Here is a 20,050-nt window from a genome sequence, read left to right as displayed (position 1 = left end):
CTTTCCAGTTGTCAAAGTCATATGTAAAACAATTACGTTTCAGTGGTAACATGAGTAGTGTGAAACGTAATTGGAAAGAAGTACAAATTAAGTAGAAGAACATTCTATATGATTACTGTAAAAATCATTTTTATGCAACGATTAATTGAGCTTTTCTTAACCAAAAAGAAAGCTACATCTTCTGCTCCCAGCTCCAAACCTCACTCCTGCTGAGGAGTTTGCCCTGGATCAGAGTAATTAATTGCCAAAAGACAATTGGATAAAAATATCAATGTCATTTAAAAAGAACTTACATGTACATTGACAAATGATTTATGATTTATCTAGTCAGCCTTTACTGGACCCAGCTTTACTGTTATTCACACAAGTTCTGTCTATTGCACCTCTGATGTTTGAAATGCCTAAAAATTTTACCTAGTATTACTGCTAAAATTTCGGTTAAGGACAAATGCATTTTTTTCTACTTACATTTGCCAGCCACTGCAAAAAAAGGATCTTTGAAAAACACCACAAAAATATTAAGGGCCTGTTTAGGCAGAAAACATAATGTGAAAAAATATTAATTGTTAGCATTATCAATAGATAGCATAATTTTACCAACTTTGCAATTAATATATTTTTAAATAAATTCCCTTTTAATCATTTTCAGAGATTTTATTTCTCATCAAATGTGACTTTTATGAACCCAAAAGCCACAATGCTGTGCTAAGCTTCATCATTAGACTGATGCAGAGCAGGTTATGAGATGACGCTTAATTACCACATGTGACTTGTCATAATATTCTTTGGTGGAGCCGAAGATTAATGAAATAAACCCAGCTTGTTGATTTAAGCAAGACTTACTCATAACCTTCATGGAATATCTTCAAGGTTTAAAAAATGTTTTACTTAAGCCAAGATGCTATAATAAAAATCATCATCAAAAGTCTTATCACAGTCAAAACCAAACTAAACACTTTTGTTCTTAATTGTTTGTTTTCTTTGACTTGAGTTTGAGTTGTGTTTGCACTGAACTATTGTGGGTCACTGCATTAGTTGATCTAAAAACTTGGACACCAGTAAGTGTGCTGCCAGCAACTGTCATGACTATCAATGTGTCATCACTACAGTCAACAACATTGCAGCACCAATGAAAAATAACAATAACAATTATTAACAACAAAACAAACAGTAAAAACTCTAAATTTGACTATAATGAATGCATCCTGAAGATTTTGACAAATACCAAGTCTGGGATGATTTTCAAACATGCTCCCCTGGCACTAGCACCCTATCATCGTTTGCAGTTATTCTAAGTACATCACACTACAGCCTGTGAAATTGAGTTGGGGCTGGATGTTTAGAATGAGGTTAGTAATGCACAATCACAGTCTCGGTCATTCTCTGACTTGATGCTGCATACACATGCTATGGTGCAATCAACTTTTCCTGTCCCAAATTCAGCTGCTCTCCAAATGTCCCACCCTGCTCAGTTCCATGGGCAGCAGCGAGGTGAACTTGGAACAACTGCATTAGAAAACCATTTCAGACTTGGTCCTTATATACACAAAAATTCAGTTTCATTATGGTTTGTAAACTGACTTACAGTATTAAAAGACGTTAAAAGACAAATTTGTGGAAATCTGTTGTTTGGAATTCGAAATAAGCATGTACTTGACTCGTTATAAACAACTGAAAAAATGAACTACTCTTATTAAATTATAGTTTGTGGCAAACATGAAATGAATATGAAAGCTACGTATTGTTTGTGGGTCAGATCACTTTTATTTTTATCATGGCATGTGATCAACAAAGAAGAATATCCCTTTAAGATTTGATATGTTTTACACATGTACATCAACACAGGCTTTTGGAATTGGCTATTACCTTTCACAAGGCTATTATTATTAGTATCCTTTCATTGATTTTTTTTTTATTTTGTATAACTTTCAGTTAGAAAACTTTGCAGTAGCTTAAAAAAATGTATGCTTAACGAAGAGATCAATTTTAGCAGCTCTATATACACTCTCAATTACACAAGTTTGGTCTGTCTCTTCTAGAGTTCACTGTGAAGGGTACCGACCCAGACGAAAGATATAATAGTTACATCATACTGTAACAGTTCTCCACTTCTGCTCCAACCAAGAAGATGTTTAACAATATAAGGATACCTGAAGTCACCAAGCCTAGGCTCTGTCCATTTCCCTCCTGGTCTTCCCATAATAGAAAATGCAGCATATGGGGGAGAAGCTGTCATTTAACCAGAACAAGAACCAGATGCCACAATGTCACACCAGTCTGTGCTTTGATTAAGGTTTAGTCCATCAGTAATATTTCATGATTAATCAGGGTATACAGTGACATCCCCTTCATGAGATTTCTGCCTTTTTACAACACAAATTAATACTCTGTTTCTTTCAAAGTGTATTTCAGTCTATAAAAAACAAAACAAGACCAGACCCACAAGTCATGATTTGCCAGGCAAACAATAGCCTTCAAACTATACACAAAACTCACTGTCTCATTGCATGAAATAAGGTACAGGTTCTCTTAGTGCAGAGACATGATTACAATCTACTACAAATAGGCCTTCTTTCTAGCCCATGTCACATGGTGGCACGTGCAGTAGAAGAACATGTAGCTGAGTTCAGAGATTTGAACCTTTCAATTTAATTTGAATAATAAAACTGTAAAAACATTAATATATATTCTATACTCAAATCAGTATATGATTGCCTCTTTGGAAGGAAACAAAAATCTCTCTAAAAATCTCACGTGAATGCAAAGGTCAAATGAAGAGAAAAATCAACTAGCAGGTAAGCACAGTATGTGTATAGGGCTTGTCTTGTATGATCAGGACACAAGCTTCTAATCTGCCCACCACTTAAGTTAAGTTTTTGACCAATATTCTCTCCTTTTCTATTTTACCTTTCATGCATATTGATTTGTTGTATTTTAGACCCCCGGACTCCTTCAGAATATGTCTAATGAAATATCATCAGGACTGGAAATACTACTATTACTACCACTATTACCAAGTAGAGGCTAGTGGTGAAAAGATTTGTGTTTTATGTTTGCCTAATAATCTACCCCTACTTTATTTCTGAACATAAACACTTGCAGAAACACAATTGTTCTTTAAAAAAAATCATAAAAATAATTTATTCTAAAAGGTCCTGCCTTCATGAAACAAATATTACAATGGCAGACACCTTTGGTTAAATTCTTGAATAAAAGCGCACATGTTTATTTGATATTTGGACTAAAGTCTTTACACATTATACACTTCACGTCATTATTAGTATAACATGGAAAAGTATCTGCTTTAGGCATGTGTTCAGCATTTCTTGACTCACATTTCCTGCCATCCTACACTTACACTGATCATTGTAGACATGGAACACACAAGAAACTTATGTATTCCAAATAACAATATATTATTTACCCTATATAAATCCAGTCACTTCACTGCCAGATAAACAGACTTGAGAATTTTGTGATGGACTCAGCTCCATCGGTGGTGGGGATGGGATAGCAGGCTGCTTGCTACTTGCACTGATCAACATATTTACAAAACAAAAGACGCTGACGAAGAGGTGCAAAGGAATTTAAAGTGGCCAGGGATTACGAGTTTTTTCGTAGGCTTCAGGGATTCTAGTGTTAAATCTGCTGTTTCAATTGCACACTTCACATGCTTTTTAACTTTCAATTGCTGTTCACAAAGCCATTTCATCAGCAGTATTACATAGAGTGTTTTGTGTCGATTTTACATTTCTCTTACAACTCATTACTCCTCCTTTAAAAAATATTGCATGTCCAAAATCAGAAACAAAGAAACATGACACCTAATCATATGTTTATATTATCATAACGTGTGCTTTACAAAATAGTTGAGATAACACTTTCAGAATAATAATGACTCCATTAAACCTAATTTCTTTCTGAAATTAGATAAACATTATCCCCAACATTCTATTAAAAAATTGTATAAAGTATCTACAGTAGTAAATTCATTAAGAGATATATGCTTAAAATCTACAGTATGTGTGTCTCCATTTTCAGTCATGACAGAGTACGCCTTGTGTGAAAGATTCCACAATAAAGCATGCCATGAAGGTCTGGAATACCATGTCAAACAGGAGTGCTAGAAAGAGAGCTGAGTACAGGGAAAGACAAAAGCACAAATGTCAGTGCTAGACTGGCTGCACTAAGAAGATCTCCATGATTTTTAGGAAGACTATCCCTAAACAGGAATACTATAGGTTTACAGGGTCATTATTGTCATGGAGTTAAGTGAAAGAGATACTTGCATGTGCTAATCAACATGCAACACTAGAGTGTGTATGAGTGATGGAAAGTCAGCCTCTGCTGAAAGTGATTTTATGAATGGAAAAAATAGTCATGAGTCATCCAGGTGGAAGGAAGTGGGAGGTGGCCAATTAAGTTGAAAATTAGGCTTTGCATAGCATTTTAAAAATATTTTTGTGGTGTATCTCTTCATTCTATAATTGTTTACTTATCTGTGAATTTAAGTATGTTGCAGATTAATGTAAGCTAGATTTATATATTTATATATACACATTTTATTATAACAGAGCAGAGAAATTTGAGAAACATTGCTACCAACAGCACAGTAATGTTTTATAAATCATCTGTTACAACACTTAAAAATAAGAGAATAAATAAGAAACTCCAACATATTCAGTGTAGGCTGATGGTTTTCAAAATCATGCCTTCAAAATATGTGCATTCTGTGTGCCAGAATGTTTGCTTTCTTCTCTCTTTATTACATCATTATAGTCAATAATATTTCTATCATCACATAAGGTTCTAGTACAGCTCTGGTTAAACTGTAAAATTTAGTTGTTCTTTAAATAAATAACTCTTTTTTATGTGGATTTTTTTACATCTAAAATGGAACAACCATTTATATTTTCCTTATTATTATTATTATGCTGTTTGCCAAAATCTATGCTTGGCTGCTATAATAAAGGCTGTGAACTGCTAATTGCTAACACATGCCTGGGTCCCCTGTGAGAGAAAAATGGTGTGGTTTTGAGAATCCATTCTCCTCAAATCAAAACGCAAAGTTTTTGCCAAACAAAACATATCATCAATCTTGTTTTACTGAAAGAAAAACAACATCAAACAAAAGGGTGCTAATGGGTTTTGCAATGTTTTTTCTTTTAAATATGCATGATTTGATGAAAGGTCTATGTGACCAAACAACTTCTTAAAGTGTTTAGTCAGGAACACAGAATCAACTTATCAAATTTAATGTAAATAAGGTAGCCTGTGTAGTGAAGTCAGAGCAAAGTTTTAATCTGTTAGCACAGAGTAGCTAAAGGAATATTAAGAAGGACAGCACATAAAGAAAGTGACTTGGTAGAAGAGGTGGCAGACAAGCAAGTCAAGAGCAACTGAAAAGCCATCACAGTTATGAACTTTGTCACCCATAAGTTCAGGTGGTGTGAGCTGACACAGGTTATTAATGAGAAGTGATAAAATAGCAGAAAAAATACTTTACATGATTAATTGATTTTACATTTTATGGAAACATATGATAAAAATGTAATTAATTGCAGGGGTCCTTTGTAAGAAATGAGAATTCAATTTCATTGGAGGCATTCTCAGTATGTCAAAGATAAGGACAGCTGAAACTAGTTCACTGCCATCAGTATTTAACAGGGTTTCATGATTAACTGTTAAAAATCAAGAATATTTTCATAACAAATACAAGTTAACTGGAGACAGTCTGTAGCATGGTGCCTAGTTAGTTTACTGATGTTAATGTGTTAGTATAATTTGCAATGCAATACTAGTAACTACTCATGAAATATCTCTTCCCTGAGAATGATAAATGCAATAGGGTAATATACTGTATGAAAGCAAAAGAATTTAGTTTGTTTTTTCACTAATACAGACAGAATAGCACCACATGCAGTTTCTCATGGTCTCTAATTGCAGTACAACTGTTTTTAGCTTTTATTTTTTCTTTCTTTCCCCCTTTAATATCAATAGCTCGAATTATAATGCAAAACAAAGTGCCCTGTGGGTCAGATACATCTCCACAGTATTAACGGTTACATAATCACACCTTCTCTGGTTTTGACTTACTTTCTGCCTCGAGTTGAGTTATAACTCCCTCCGTATTTCTTCCGATTAAGGATGAGAGCAGCAATTTCTGGCACGTAGCGAGCAAACATGGCCTACATGCATGAAACAGAAAAAGAAAATGGCATGCAGAGAGTGTTCTACTGCGGTAGAGGCAGCAGAGCCTCATGGAATACTTACTTTCTTCCATTAACTGCACTATAGGAACCACCATATTTCTTGCGGTTTCCTATTAATTCTATGATTTCAGGGACGTAGCTGGCAAACATGGCCTAAGGAGAAGATAGGAGACAGAAGAGAAGACTAAAAAAGATAGGCCAAGAAAAGGGGGTATTTTTTCAGAAGATTACTATCGAAAGATCTGAAAGTACAAAAGAATAAGAATAATTTCAAGAAAAAATGTCCAGTTCAGTCTGTCTATAAGCTAGGAAAACTGGAGAAAGTACAAAATTTAAGTAAAAAAAAATAAAAAAAGAATGTATTCTTTAAAAAGTTAAAGAAAATATAATATTTGCAGCTATTAAAAGCTTATGAGGATTGCTAATTTACAAAAATAGAAAGAGGAGGCTATTAAAGGCAGCCATTCCAAGGGAAAAAAACTACTGTTTATGTTATAAAAAAGATTTTAAAAAGTCGGAAAAAGATGCACACAGGTGACGACGAGTCATTCTGTGTGAGAACAAAATAGCAGTGAAGAGGGGGGGGAAAAAACCTATGTGCCATGTTTTGTCCAACAAACACTTCAGTTGTGTCAGGCTGATTCAGGCAGTTCAGTCTGATGAGAACAAAGTCCATTTTTATATGATAGATACAATTTACAGTATTTCTTGTGTAAATACTACAGTATATAACATTTGACAAATAAAAAAATTGCATTCCTTTTTCACAGATCAAGAAGAATGGGGATTACCAAAGATTTTTAAAAGTGCTTACATGGTAGGAAGGCTTATGAAGCTTGTCTTATGGACTGAGCTGCATTTTCTCTCTCTCTGTTCATCACATAAGCTAGCATACACATACAGCATACTATATTTAAAAACAGTCTGTATAGTCCACAGTAAATAGAATAATTAAATAAAAAACTGTGCACAGTCACAACTGTTTCTGTAAGTGATCAGTTTTATGTTTTATAATTTATTTTATTAAAAACTAAGATATAAAAAAAACTCTAGTCTTTGTCCATATTTATAGCAGTAATATGTCTGCTGACTACATTGCCAAATTGCTATTTATAAGGTTTAAGTTTCCTGCATGAGAAATATTGTTGTATTTAAAATTCTCATGATATTGTATTAAGTTTTCATTTGTCTCATTCAGACTATTTTATGCTGAATCTTCCTACCACAGTGTTTGTTGGAATTTGGGTAGGGACACAGAAGGGTGGGGAGCTCCTGAAACCGCACACTGCTTTAAAAAAATGTCAATAACATTATCACAATGAATATCAAAAATCTTTACAAGTTCAACTGTACATTGTCTGTAAATATAACATAAATTAAAAAGGCAGAATGTAAAATGCTATTTTAATCATTAACGTTACAAAACAAATGTAATATTTAAAATACAAAATATACATATTTGATTAAATTCTAATGTGAATATATAGTGAGAAGCAATTTGCATAAATGGGACAGTAAATTTAACATAAGGGGCATTAGAAGGAGAAAAACTGCACAAACTAAAATAAGATTTTTTTTACCAAACCACCGAGGATGAAGAAGACCATGAAAAGGCGTCCAAGGGTTGTTTTTGCATAAACATCTCCATAACCCACTGTGGACATGGTTACCATGAGTAAATAGACACATTCCCAATATGTCAATTGTTGGGAATTTTGGAAGTTTTCCCAAGGGTCCCCTGAGTTCTCCACCTGCAATAGACATTGAGATTTAGCACTCTTTTATTTAGGTATACAGTACCAGTGATTTTCATTGCAAATAATTTAATCTGAAAAAAAAATGAGATTGAGTGAAGAAAATGTCAAACTGAGCATGTGATAACAGGCAGAACAACATAACCAATACATTTCCAGTTGAAATGAGCTAAAATAAGATGCTTAAAAAGACAACTATTTAACTCGTTTATGCTAAAAAATTGTGCCCTGTGTTGGCTGGGATTGGCTCCAGCAGACCCCTGTAGTTAGGATATAGCGGGTTGGATAATGGATGGATGGAACTGTGTCACAAGCACAGCTCTCAATGACAATTTTCAGAGTAGCACAACTTTGGCATGACTTCACTGACATCTAGTGGCAATTTCAAAAACATGACATTTGTAATATCACCAGCACAATATCAAATTAAAAAGCCTTTATAGCTGATGATTATTTAATCCTTGTTTTCCATGTCACAGCATGAACTTAAACTTAAATGACTAATGATTATGAAAGTGTGGGGAAGTCATACAGTACAAATACGATATCCACCTGTGCAACTTGGATTTCTGGTAGATTATACAGTAGAAACATTTAGAATACCACACGATTATAGCCAATAATTTTCTCTCGCTTTGCCTAATTCCTGTACACAAAAAAGAAACTGTATTTTGTCGTTCAGTGCAGTCATTATTAACAGAAGAGGATCTGTACACTAATATTTCAAAATAAAATGCAAATGTATGCATTTTGACCACATATTAATATTCGCTAGAGTTAGTATTTCACTGGGTTATTGAGCAGAACTGATGCCTTGCAGATCCAGCATCTTTATTTTGAAAGCCATGCCTAAACATTGTGTAGAGTTTGCACATTCTCCTATGTCTGTATGGATTTTTGTCTGATACTGTGGTTTACTTTGCCGAAGTTATTTCTGTTGTTCTGAATAATGATTCCAAGCTGGCCCTGGGTGAGTGTGGTTATCTGTGAGAGGGATCTGAGATAGAGTGGTGTCTTGTTTAGGGCTTTTTCTTGCCTTGTACCCAGTGCTGACAGGGTGGGATCTGGTCCCCCACAGCCCTAAAATAGATTACACAGGTTGAAAAATGTCATATTATGTTACCAAAGTTCTGGAATGTTGAATGCTGCAGTTTTGTATACACGATCAAGAACGTTTTGGTATAGTTACATAGTGTTTGGTTGTGGTTGGCCTTAGACGATTAACTTATGCGAATCTCTTTATCTTTGATGCATGTGCTTCCAGATAAGCTGAATGTTACGCAGTACAAATTACCAACAATAACTGCAACAATATAAAATTAAGTGGGTGAACATTCTAGAACATTACATTATTGTTTCCAGCAGGTACAATGCATTCCACAAAAACAAGGCAATCAAAAACAACCCCAATGGATACCAGAGCTAAAGGGAACCAAATTATCTGGAGATCTAAATTTTACTGTGTTTTTAACTTAAGATATCCAAACATGCTTATCAATGATACTCACCAAATGTATGAAGCCAGCTGCTGTTAGCCATGTGCTTATAAATATTGACAGCAGGTTCACAAGTTTGATGGAATTGCTATAAAAGAGAGAAAAATACTAAATACATTAACAAGACACTTTAAATGAAAATTTCATTAAATTCTAATGTGTTTGTTTCAGAATATTAAGATGCACTTGATAGAAAGAATGATAAAGTGTGTTGCTAGCTAATAATATCAATTTACTATACTCAATGATGGTTAAAGGCAGTAAATTTTAAATAAATATTTTCATTGTATTAAACAGATCAGAATCAGAATCACTTTATTGCTAGCATATGAAACATACCAGAATTGACTTTGTTTGGGTGCAAAAACATGGAATACAAGACATTACCAACTAAAGGCAACATAATTTCAACCCATCATTAATCTGACATTATGTAAACAAATACACAAATACAACAGTTTCTTGAAAAAAACATTTACAAACTTCAATAATACCCTGAAATAAATAGAAAAACTATATAAAATAATATAGATATCAAATACATGTTGAGCAAGTATGAAGTATTTACGAATACACAAACAGCACAGCTACCAGTTTTATGTTGTAAAAACAGTTAGGAGTAACCATATGTAAGTTTTTTTAGGATCTGAATATTGTGAGGAGAGAAGCTGCGGAGATGGCGTGTAGTTCAGGTTGCAATAGACCTGCACCTCCTCTGTGATTGCAATTTAATGAACAGATGGCTGTTGGGATGGGTGGAGTCAGCTGCAATCTTTCCTGCTCTCTTTTTTGCTCTGGCAATGAACAGATCTTTTAATGCTGGGAGATAACAGCCAATGATTTCCTCATCTGAATAAATCACCAGCTGCAACCGACTCTTAGAAAGAGAGGCGACAGAAGGAAACCACAAACGGTGATGGAGGTGGTCACAATGCTCTCAGTGATGGCTGAATAATAACAATAAACGCCTTGATAAACCAAGCTTCTTAAGCTGGTGAAGGAAAATCTGTTTCTGGCTTTCTTAATGATAGAGGAGATGTGCTTGTCCTATTTAAATGTATTAGTGAAAGTAGTCTCCAGGAATTTAAATGACTGAACCAGAGACACAGTCTGGCCATTAATTTGCAGAAGTAGGCAGTTAGTGACTTGTCAGTGGAAGTCAGTCCTCATTTCCACTGTCTTAATAGCATTGAGCTCCAAATTGTTACAAGAACACTATACTACAAGACGGCCCACCTCTCTTTGACAGGAAGACACGTCATTTTTAGAAATGAGACCCACTACAGTTGTGTCATCTGCAGACTTTAGGATTTTTACAGATTTGTGCATAGATCTACAGTCATTTGTATAAAGTGAAAACAGGAGGGGTGAAAGAACACAGCCTTGGGGGGAGCCTATGCTAATTTACATTGGATTCAACAGATGGGGGCCCAGTCTCACATACTGCTTCCTGCCTCTCAAGAAACTTGTAATCCACTGGCGGACACCATAGGGCAGTGGTTCTCAACCCGTGGGCTGTGGACCAAAGGTGGGCCGTGACAGGGAATATGGTGGGCCGTGCTAAATTCTTAAACCAGTACCAAAATTAGACAAAAAGTCAGAGGAAACAAGAAAATAATCCGCATTTTTTACGCATTGTTAGTGGCAGACTGTACGTACAGATGCAAGCTGCAGGATTTTAGGGCTTAGAGATGCTTTGTTTAATTTAGGTATTTTAATACTTTAGTTACTGAACACATCACTACAGGGTAAAGATGCCAGTTTACTCAAGACATACGACAAAGTGGCAGCTTTTAAGAAGAAGCTACGACTTTGGTGCACGCGACTCGAAAGCAATTCACACGACATGCTTCAGTTATTTTGTGAATTTATAGAGAGCAATGAAGTCAACGGCTGCTGAAACGTTTCACTGGTGTAATAAGACAGTATCTGACATCTCTTGCTGAATAATTTGACAAATACTTCATGTCCAAAGACATTGAAGCTTTTGACTGGATTCGTAATCCTTTTCAGTGTGCATCCTCTGAATTAACCGGTCGTGCACAAGATGAATTAGTAGAGCTGTCTAGCGATCGCACATTACAAATCAAATTTGATGATCCTGCTACGGATATCTCTTCCTTTTGGTGCATAGTTTCTCTTGAATATCCGTTGTTGTCAGCACTAGCATGAAAGTTCTTATACCTTTATCTACAACTTATTTGTGCGAGGTTTCATTTTCTGCATTGAGTGCCATGAAAACAAAATATCGGTCAAGAATGAACGTGGAGGATGATCTTCTAAGTGTGTTTATCAAAAATTTCAGCCAGAATTGACATGCTATGTAAGCCCAAACAGCATCATCTTTGACAACTTTACTAACGTAAATGAAAATAAAATAAACCAGGTAATGATTATCGTTGTCTCTCTATTTATTATTGTATTTGTGTAGCAAGCAATGAGCAACTAAACATGTAAAGAACAAATTACATAATACTGTATATTAGTAATATTTACCCCCAATTACTAAACGCATGAGCAATAAATTATATGCCAGCGAAGGCTAACATGTGGGCCGCAAAAATGTCTGAATTGTTAATGTTGCCTTGCGTAAACAAGGCCTGAGAACCACTGCCATAGGGTACACCTAACTGTATTAGTTTACTCTGAAGCAACTCCAGAACAGTGGTATTGAAAGTTGAGCAGAAATCCACAAACAAGATCCTCACATACTGTAGGTGTTAGGCAAGTCCAGGTGCTGAAGAAGGTTGTGGGGCATAAATGAGCGATTTGTACGATATATGAACAAAAGTGGATCAAGCAGAGGGTCAGTGATGGACTTTAGGTAGGAAAGCATGAGATGTTCAAATACTTTCATGAGCACTAAGGTCAAAGCAACTGAACTATAGTCATTAAGTTCAGTGATTGTATTCTTCTTGGAGTTTGAAATAATCATGGCTACTTTAAAGCAGTCTAGAACTTTACCCAGCTGCAGAGAAATATTAAATATGTCAGTGAAGACAGGTGCTAACTGATCTGCTCAATGTCTAAGCGTACCAGGTGAGACTCCATCAGGGACAGCTGCTTTCCTGATATTCTGTTTCCTGAAAAGTTTTAGTACCTCATATTGCTTTACAGAATGTATAGGATGGGGCAGACAGGAATGATTTGGGGGAAGGGAAGTTGAAGAAGGTGAATCGGACTTCAATGAAGGGGTGATGGTGATACTGAAGTGACTGTGAGAGAGTAGGGGGGGGGGGGGGGGGGGGGGGGGGGGGGGGACTGTTGATATAGAAGGCAGAGGGTCAGAGTTCAAGTAGGGTATCATGTCCTTATCAAACTGGCAATAAAACCTATTTAGCTGATTAGCCAAAATGGGGGAGGATAAGGCTTGGGAGCACTTGTGCCTATAGTTTGTAAGTTTTTTCAGAGAAACCTGCACTGCCTGGCTGTTACTCCTAAAGCCTTTCTCCAGCTGATCTTCATAAGTGGCTTGTGCAGCTTTCAGAGCTTTATTAAACTGCTGCCTTGCAGATCGATATTCATTCCCGTTCCCAGACTTGCATGCCTGGTCCTTAGCAGCTCTGAGAACCCTTAGCTCCTTGGTGAACCATGGCTTGTCATTGTTGTATCTCACAATGGTCTTCGTGGGGAGACATGCATCTTCACAGGAGGAGATGTAAGATGTCACAATATCAGTTTATTAATCTATTCTGCTACAACAGTCTTCCATGACTGTCCAATCCGTGGAGCCTAAATAGTCCCTCAGCCTTCCAACAGCCTCAGGAGTCCATCTGCAGCTAATAGTTCTGGTGGGCTTTGAATGTTCCAGTTTCCAATTATAGCTGTGGACAAGCCTAATCATGGAATGGTCAGAGTTACAAAGAGGAGTACAGGAGAAATGACAAAATGCCCCTTTAATATTGGTGTAAAAGTGATCCAATGTTCCCTTTTCACATGAGGGGCAGTGGATCAGTTGGTGGTATCTGGGCAGATCATCTTTCATGTTACTATGGTTAAAATCACCCATAATGAAAATAACAGTTTAATAGATCCTCTTTATTTATGGAGCTCACTTTTGAAGTTTCAAAAAATTACTGAAAAATCTAATACAAATAAAAAAGCACGATAATATTAAAATCCAATGAAAACTGTAACACAGGCTGAAGGGTAACTATTTGCAATGTCCAACTTGTACTGCTTCCAGCCACAGTAAAGCCTCTCTTTTGCTCAGCAGGTCGTTGCAACCAGCTATTGTCTGCCTTTCACACCATCAGGTCCAGCCAAAAGGTTGCTTCTACCTCGCACTATTATTGCCACACCTGCTTGTCCAGCCTCTAGCTTTAATAGTACAGAGCTAAACATCAGTGTTAAAAGGCTTATTGTTTTATATTGAAAGAGATCAGAAAGGACACAGTTGCAATAGCTTCTACTGTATTATTAATGAATAGTAGTTCCAATTAAGTGTCATGAGACACTCAGAACTGTGGTTTGACCTTGTGATCATGCATCTACAGTACCTTATGGGGGTGATCAAAAAGTTTTAAACTTGACCTTAATACAGATATTCTACAGTATTAATTTGTAACTGGCAAAAAATAAATAATTAAGTAAATACATGTCTGATTCATAGATTTCTAGCACTCATGGTTTAAGTGTATCTTCCTTAAATCAGAATCACACAATATGGATGATAAAAACAGCAAAATCATATACTGTACTTTGTTACCATTGATTCTTTAACACTACAGACTAATATGCCTTCCAAAAATGCATTTTGTTTAGTCAATGTGTGCCAGAACTAGACTCCTTAATATGTCACAGTCAAGAGATGTGGTGCAGAATTTCATCATGGCAGGATGTCTCTTGATGATAACTTAAGGTCTGGCAAGGCTTCATCATCAATGACAACAGAAAATGCTGCAATCATAAGAGTCAGTTATGATTCAGATGAGTCAATTGTTCACGAACAATTAAAAAAAAGCAAAGTCTGAAGACTGGTTGTTTGAAATGTTGACTACTGAAATTAAGTGTCACCTCAATCAGTGATCCATGGATAATCTTGAGCTACTGAATTTGAACTGGGAGAAACTTCAGAAGTGCTTCATAACTGAGGATAAAATATATATTGTATATATCGCTATGATGCAGAGTCTAAACAATTATCAAAACACTGAAAGCATGGCAATTTTCCAAAACAAAAGGAAGACCATGTGTGCAGTTTTTTTATGATCTTGATGGTGTAGTCCCTATTGATTTCACATTTCAGAAACCCCACATAACCATTTAATATTATTCTGATGCACTTTGATGTTTGGAGTAGTCAGCTAGGGAAAATAGGTAAGGAACACTTCCTTCATTCACACTGTATAGACTGCAAAGGCTGGGTGCTGACTTGTGCAAAATCTTTCCACAAGCATAGTTTTTGTTTTTCCGCTCTTCAGACTTTGATAGACCAAGTTGTTTCAAATGAGAAAGAAGGCTGAAATTTTAAAGCCATGTTGTCAAGGAATAGTACAGTACATAACATTAGAATTTTTAGCAATATGTGTGTCAAAAAATCTAACTCTTACAAATGTCAAGGGATTATTCTATCCCTAAAAAGAACAAGAATGTGAAAATAAAATGTTCCCAGTAAATGAAGCTCTAATCTTAATCTAATCTTTTTAGAACACGGAAATACTAATCGGTTACTGAAAAAAAGTGACACCTACATTTAACACGGCCTTGTCATACATACTGTGCACTCATTAGTAACGTGCACTGCCCAAGCTTTAGTATTGTTTTTAATTCTGGTAAATCCAAAATTTACTTAGTCTTTCAAAGAATTCTGTTGTTGTATTTAAGGGAAAGAATGGTCCATAATATAACATTTTCAAAGATTTTCACACAATGCCTGTTGTTAAGCAACAAAAATAATCACCATTTTCTCCTTAATAGAAAAGTCAGACACAAATTCTTGTTTGGCTAGTGTGGTGTACTGTACTAGGAACTTGACTGAATCAACCTAGAATTACTGCCCGAAGCAAAGCGAAATTTTTAACCCTTTATGCATGCTGTTAAAGAATATATGCACACAGTTGTGTAGTTTATCTGTATGTGCAAATAACCTCCAAATGGGCTTTCTATAAAAACATATTACAAAAAACAAAGTTAATTTGTAATAAATACCCAAAGGATAAAACCTCAAAATGAATAATCAAAAATCAAGAGCCACAAAAGTTAATTTCTGTAAATGTTTTCGTACCAGTTATGAAAATGATTACTATAATATTACTTTTTCTCATGATTGTTGGTACTTGAGATGCAACATGGTGCACCATGATTAAAATTTTAATAGATTAAAAATATAAGTAAAACATTAAAAATCTTGTAGTATTATAAAACAAATTGATGTAATGAATGGTTTTAATACTTTGTCATCTGAAAATTAAGTAGAGAGAGTATGCGCACCATATGTAACGGACAGCCAGGATTCATACCCAGCTGGGATGCCTCCATAATGGAAAAACCTGGGGAAGGAGCTTGCATGGGGCAATACCTCCTCCGGGATGACAGAGGGCAGGCCCCCTGGCTTGCTACAGTGCCACAGGTTTGGAGCAGGGAAGCTCAACCCTGCTGGGGCTCGTGGCCCCCTCTAGGGGGTGCATGGAAAATGGCTGAGCCCTCTTCTGCAGGGCTGCCGCCACACCCAGAAGTGCAGCTGGAAGGAGATCAGGTTCTCTATAAAAGGGGCCAGCTGCCACAACTTCAGGAGCCAGAGTCGGGAGGAAGTGGATGAAGTTTGCCAGGAGAGGAGTGAAGGCAGAACGAGGAGGAGGGAAGGAAGGAAGGAAAGAAAGAGTGCTGTATTGTATTGTGCTTGGGAGTTATGATACTGTGGAAAACGAGACAGAAGTGTTACCCATGTGAATAAACATGTCTTATGTGCTGAACTTGGCCTCTGTGACTGTTGTGTTTGGGGTATGGGGCACTGTATGCCCTCTGGTTACCACACATACTAGATCCAGTTAACAGTAAGTGAAGACACAGAATAATGCAATATATGATAACCTTTGGCATGTTTGTTAAACAGTCATCTGTCTACTAAAATGTTGTTTCATTGTTTCTTGCTATGGTGAAGTTTGTCCACCAAATTGAGAGACTTAGCTATGAGCAAGAGTTTACAGTCCGTTATACTCAATTCAGTCCATGGATAAACATATGCAGTGTGCAGGTTTTAATTTTGTAGCCAGTCGTTTAACCAGAGGCTGATTTGTTTCTGTTCTTATGCACAGTCTTGTAATATCTAATTTTCCTCTTCATATTGGGAATTCTTAATGAACGCACAGTTTGGGACAGTTTATGATTGTACATCATTCAATAATCCTTACTCCAGCTTAGTTCTCAGGACTGTATTCTGACTCTTTCATGTGAATGTTATGTCACCTTCTTAACTTTTTTAAAATAGGTGTTCAACTTTATTTAAACAATATGAAAGTAAGCATCTGGTTCTGCACACAAGGCACATATTAATAATCACTCACACCCTGAGCCTATTAAATACAGATTGTCTGCAGTTTACAAAAGAAAAAAAAATATATAAAACATAATATTACTGAATCCACCACAAAGTAAGTATAGCTATGCAGACCACCCTGTCTCAGCATTAATACACAGCTTGCCAGGTGGTTCATCGTGTGGTGGGTGGCAGTGCACTATTAGTCCATGCTCCCAACCTCCCCTTTGCTAATTCTGTATTAAATAATCAAGTGCAGAAATGGGGAAAATGAAGTTAAACTAAGGGGACAATCTAATTAAAACCTGCTTTTTTAGTCTTTGATTAAGAAACATACTATATTAAAATGCAGAAACTACTGCAGCCTTCTATGGACTGCAGGAAGTATCCCTTGTGTACGTCTCATTGCATTGTACATTTATAAGCTCAAAAGTACATGACATTTCAATTAAACATTTTATACAACAGTGGAGAATCTGACATGAAATCCTTGAAACTGAAAAGGAACATTTTGTTTAAAGTATTAAGATAAACATTATTCATTTTTATTTAATTTAATAGAGCATTGTTTTTGGACTGTAAACATATAAAGATGTTATTCAAAAATTCATATTTTGACTATCATTAAAATATTTATTTATATCCTGAGAAGTATCTCTAGCCTTGCTTCAACCACTGCAAACTGAATGAAAGGATTAATTTAAAACATTTTGTTGATCTATAAGCTCTTCTCAACAGCTGTGCAAAAGACTTAATTCTCTGCTATACAGAAACTGGTGTAGTTTTCGTAACAACAAACAATTTACAGATTGAGATGTGTGCCAGCATTTTGCATTTTGAAAATATAATTCTTATTTAATTTTCATTAAGTAATCAGTTATTAATTTTTCATGATAGGTATGGTTTATTCTTATGTCATTTTTATTCTGTACCTTACAATATTATATTAAATGAACACAGAATGTGCATTTCTTAATACGTTCCATTTTGCCAAAAGAGAAATAAAGTTACATATGCAATGTACAATATAACATAATTTGCACAAAATCAGATAAAACGGCTTCGTTCTCAATAATCTGTTTTTGGGTTTTGTTTTTATTTTTTTCAATTGCTGACATGTGTAAAGAAAAGACAACTGGCAATATAAGTATTTTTATAGCAAATACAAATTTTGCATTTAGAGCCATTTGAGGCTTTAGTATGATTATTCTAAAAACATATGACATATAAAAACCATGATTATGGGTAGTCAGCCTATATTAGGTTTAAACATCAGAATGCTGATATTATGTCCAACAGTCCACACATGCATGCAATATACAGTAATTGTGAAATAATTCATTTATACTTTACTGGGTTAAAATCCAGTGACTGAATGATCATTTTACCACAAACACGTTCACTAAATATGATATTTCAAAAAATAACCCTCTGTAAAATAATATTAATATTGTTAGAAAAACTACAATTCATTGATCATATATGGTGAAGGACTTACCTTGTTTTTAATATATTCAAAAACTGCAATATTTCTGAGAACTGTATCAATCTTAAGGCCCTTAGAAACCTCAGACCTGCATAAAAAGTTTTCTACAATTATTAAGCAGGAACTCATTCACTTCAATATTAAGTTATTTTTTTCAAAGCTCAACACATACATTTTTTAAAAAGGTGTCAAATACCTTTGAATATCTAGCAAAGACATTTTCTAACATCAAGCAAATAACGCAGTGACTAAATATTAACAAGCAAGTAAAACAAATGCAGGTGTTAAATGTTATAATTGATGTACCAAACTAATTTAAGGTGCTTTATAATTAGTGAAAAAAATTATTTCTCTGATCAGTTCAAATTTATTGTTTGGTATGAAAGACATATAGACAAGTGGAGAGGAGTTCTAAAATATCTGGTCACCTCAGACTTAATTGTCAGATTATAAACAAAAGAATGAAATGAACTCCTGGACTAAAAATACAAGCAGGTGAAAGGACAAAGTTGAACTAATCGATTTCAGTGACACAAACCTCCAAATGTGTAGAAACTGTGGAAAAATGACATCAGTTAAATCTATGGACAGAAACAAGAACTGGTAATGCTTGATAGATTTTTTATCATCTCAAAATCTTAGTACGCTTCCAGAAACATATTTTATGATTTACCATTGATGAACAAATCTGATTTAAGAATCAGGTAGAAATGTCACACAATGAATCCAGCTTTTGCACGTCTAGGTTCAGTGTTTAAGTGTTTTTTACTCAACCTTCCTTTTTCCAAGCCCATGTTTTTTATTACAGGGTCACTAGGAATCTGTCACAACAAACTAAGACATTTTTTTAAACAAAGTGCTTTTATTTCTGAGTGTAATTTTTCTGACTTCATTTCTAGTATCTAAGTAAATATTACATAGAACTAATTATTTGTATTTGCCAAAAATGCAGTACATTTACCACATTAATAATTTTGCACCATGCTTAAATATAAATAGAATATGTTTTCTTTTATGAAATAGGATTTCAAAAGTAACCAATGTGAGGATCCAAAACACAAGAAAAGTTCTAATACACATAACAATCTTACATGTAATTAGGCTTACCCCAATAAGAGACAACATGGTAGCAGGAGGCCAAGGAACTTTGAAGATTATTCCTTACACGCTTGTCTCCAGCCAACCCATACCCAGGCTTGACACGGTACCCATTCTGAAACAAGTCTCCACATGACTTCTTACGTCTTCTGGTGCTTCTAACTGTTTCTGTACGGGTACCACCATCAGTCCCCCGATAGACAAGCATCTTAGTGGGAATCATGATTATGGAAATGTACTTTTGGAGCTTTTGCTGTTACTTACAAAAATTCATTCCCCAAAAAAAAGATAAAGTCTTGATTTTCCACATTAGCAGCACACATCTTGCAGTTTGTTGCTGTTTTTGTTCCCCTTTTGAGATTGCTTCTTATATTGTTTCGTACAAAACGCAAAGAAGATCCTTCCTAATGCCATTCCTCTTAGACTCATTAGGGACATTAGTTTAGTCAGACACATCCTACTGTGATAATATACACTTATATACTGACTGAAACAAATTATAGCTAAAAAATAAAATGTTGTATTAA

The 20,050-nt window shown here is 35.3% G+C and overlaps 1 protein-coding gene across 15 annotated transcripts in view; it reads right to left on the bottom strand.

Annotated features, from left to right (window-relative positions):
- kcnma1a (potassium large conductance calcium-activated channel, subfamily M, alpha member 1a) overlaps window positions 1-20,050 on the bottom strand; it is a 733,327-nt gene that overhangs the window by 205,297 nt on the left and 507,980 nt on the right. For 12 of the 15 annotated variants that reach the window (XM_051923733.1, XM_051923735.1, XM_051923728.1 and 9 more), the window contains exons 6-9: window positions 18,438-18,513; window positions 9,475-9,550; window positions 7,793-7,963; window positions 6,274-6,365 (exon numbers count right to left, since the gene is read on the bottom strand). In XM_051923733.1, the coding sequence (XP_051779693.1) occupies window positions 6,274-6,365; window positions 7,793-7,963; window positions 9,475-9,550; window positions 18,438-18,513 (415 nt within the window). Of the gene's footprint in view, window positions 1-6,096; window positions 6,189-6,273; window positions 6,366-7,792; window positions 7,964-9,474; window positions 9,551-18,437; window positions 18,514-20,050 lie in introns of all 15 variants that reach the window. The other 3 variants (XM_051923730.1, XM_051923739.1, XM_051923740.1) reach the window with 1 other exon arrangement.

The sequence above is a fragment of the Erpetoichthys calabaricus genome, chromosome 2 (assembly GCF_900747795.2).
Source record: "Erpetoichthys calabaricus chromosome 2, fErpCal1.3, whole genome shotgun sequence".
Lineage (NCBI taxonomy): Eukaryota > Metazoa > Chordata > Cladistia > Polypteriformes > Polypteridae > Erpetoichthys > Erpetoichthys calabaricus.
The sequence above is the reverse complement of the archived record's forward strand: the minus strand, read 5'-3'. Positions and strand labels throughout refer to the sequence as shown.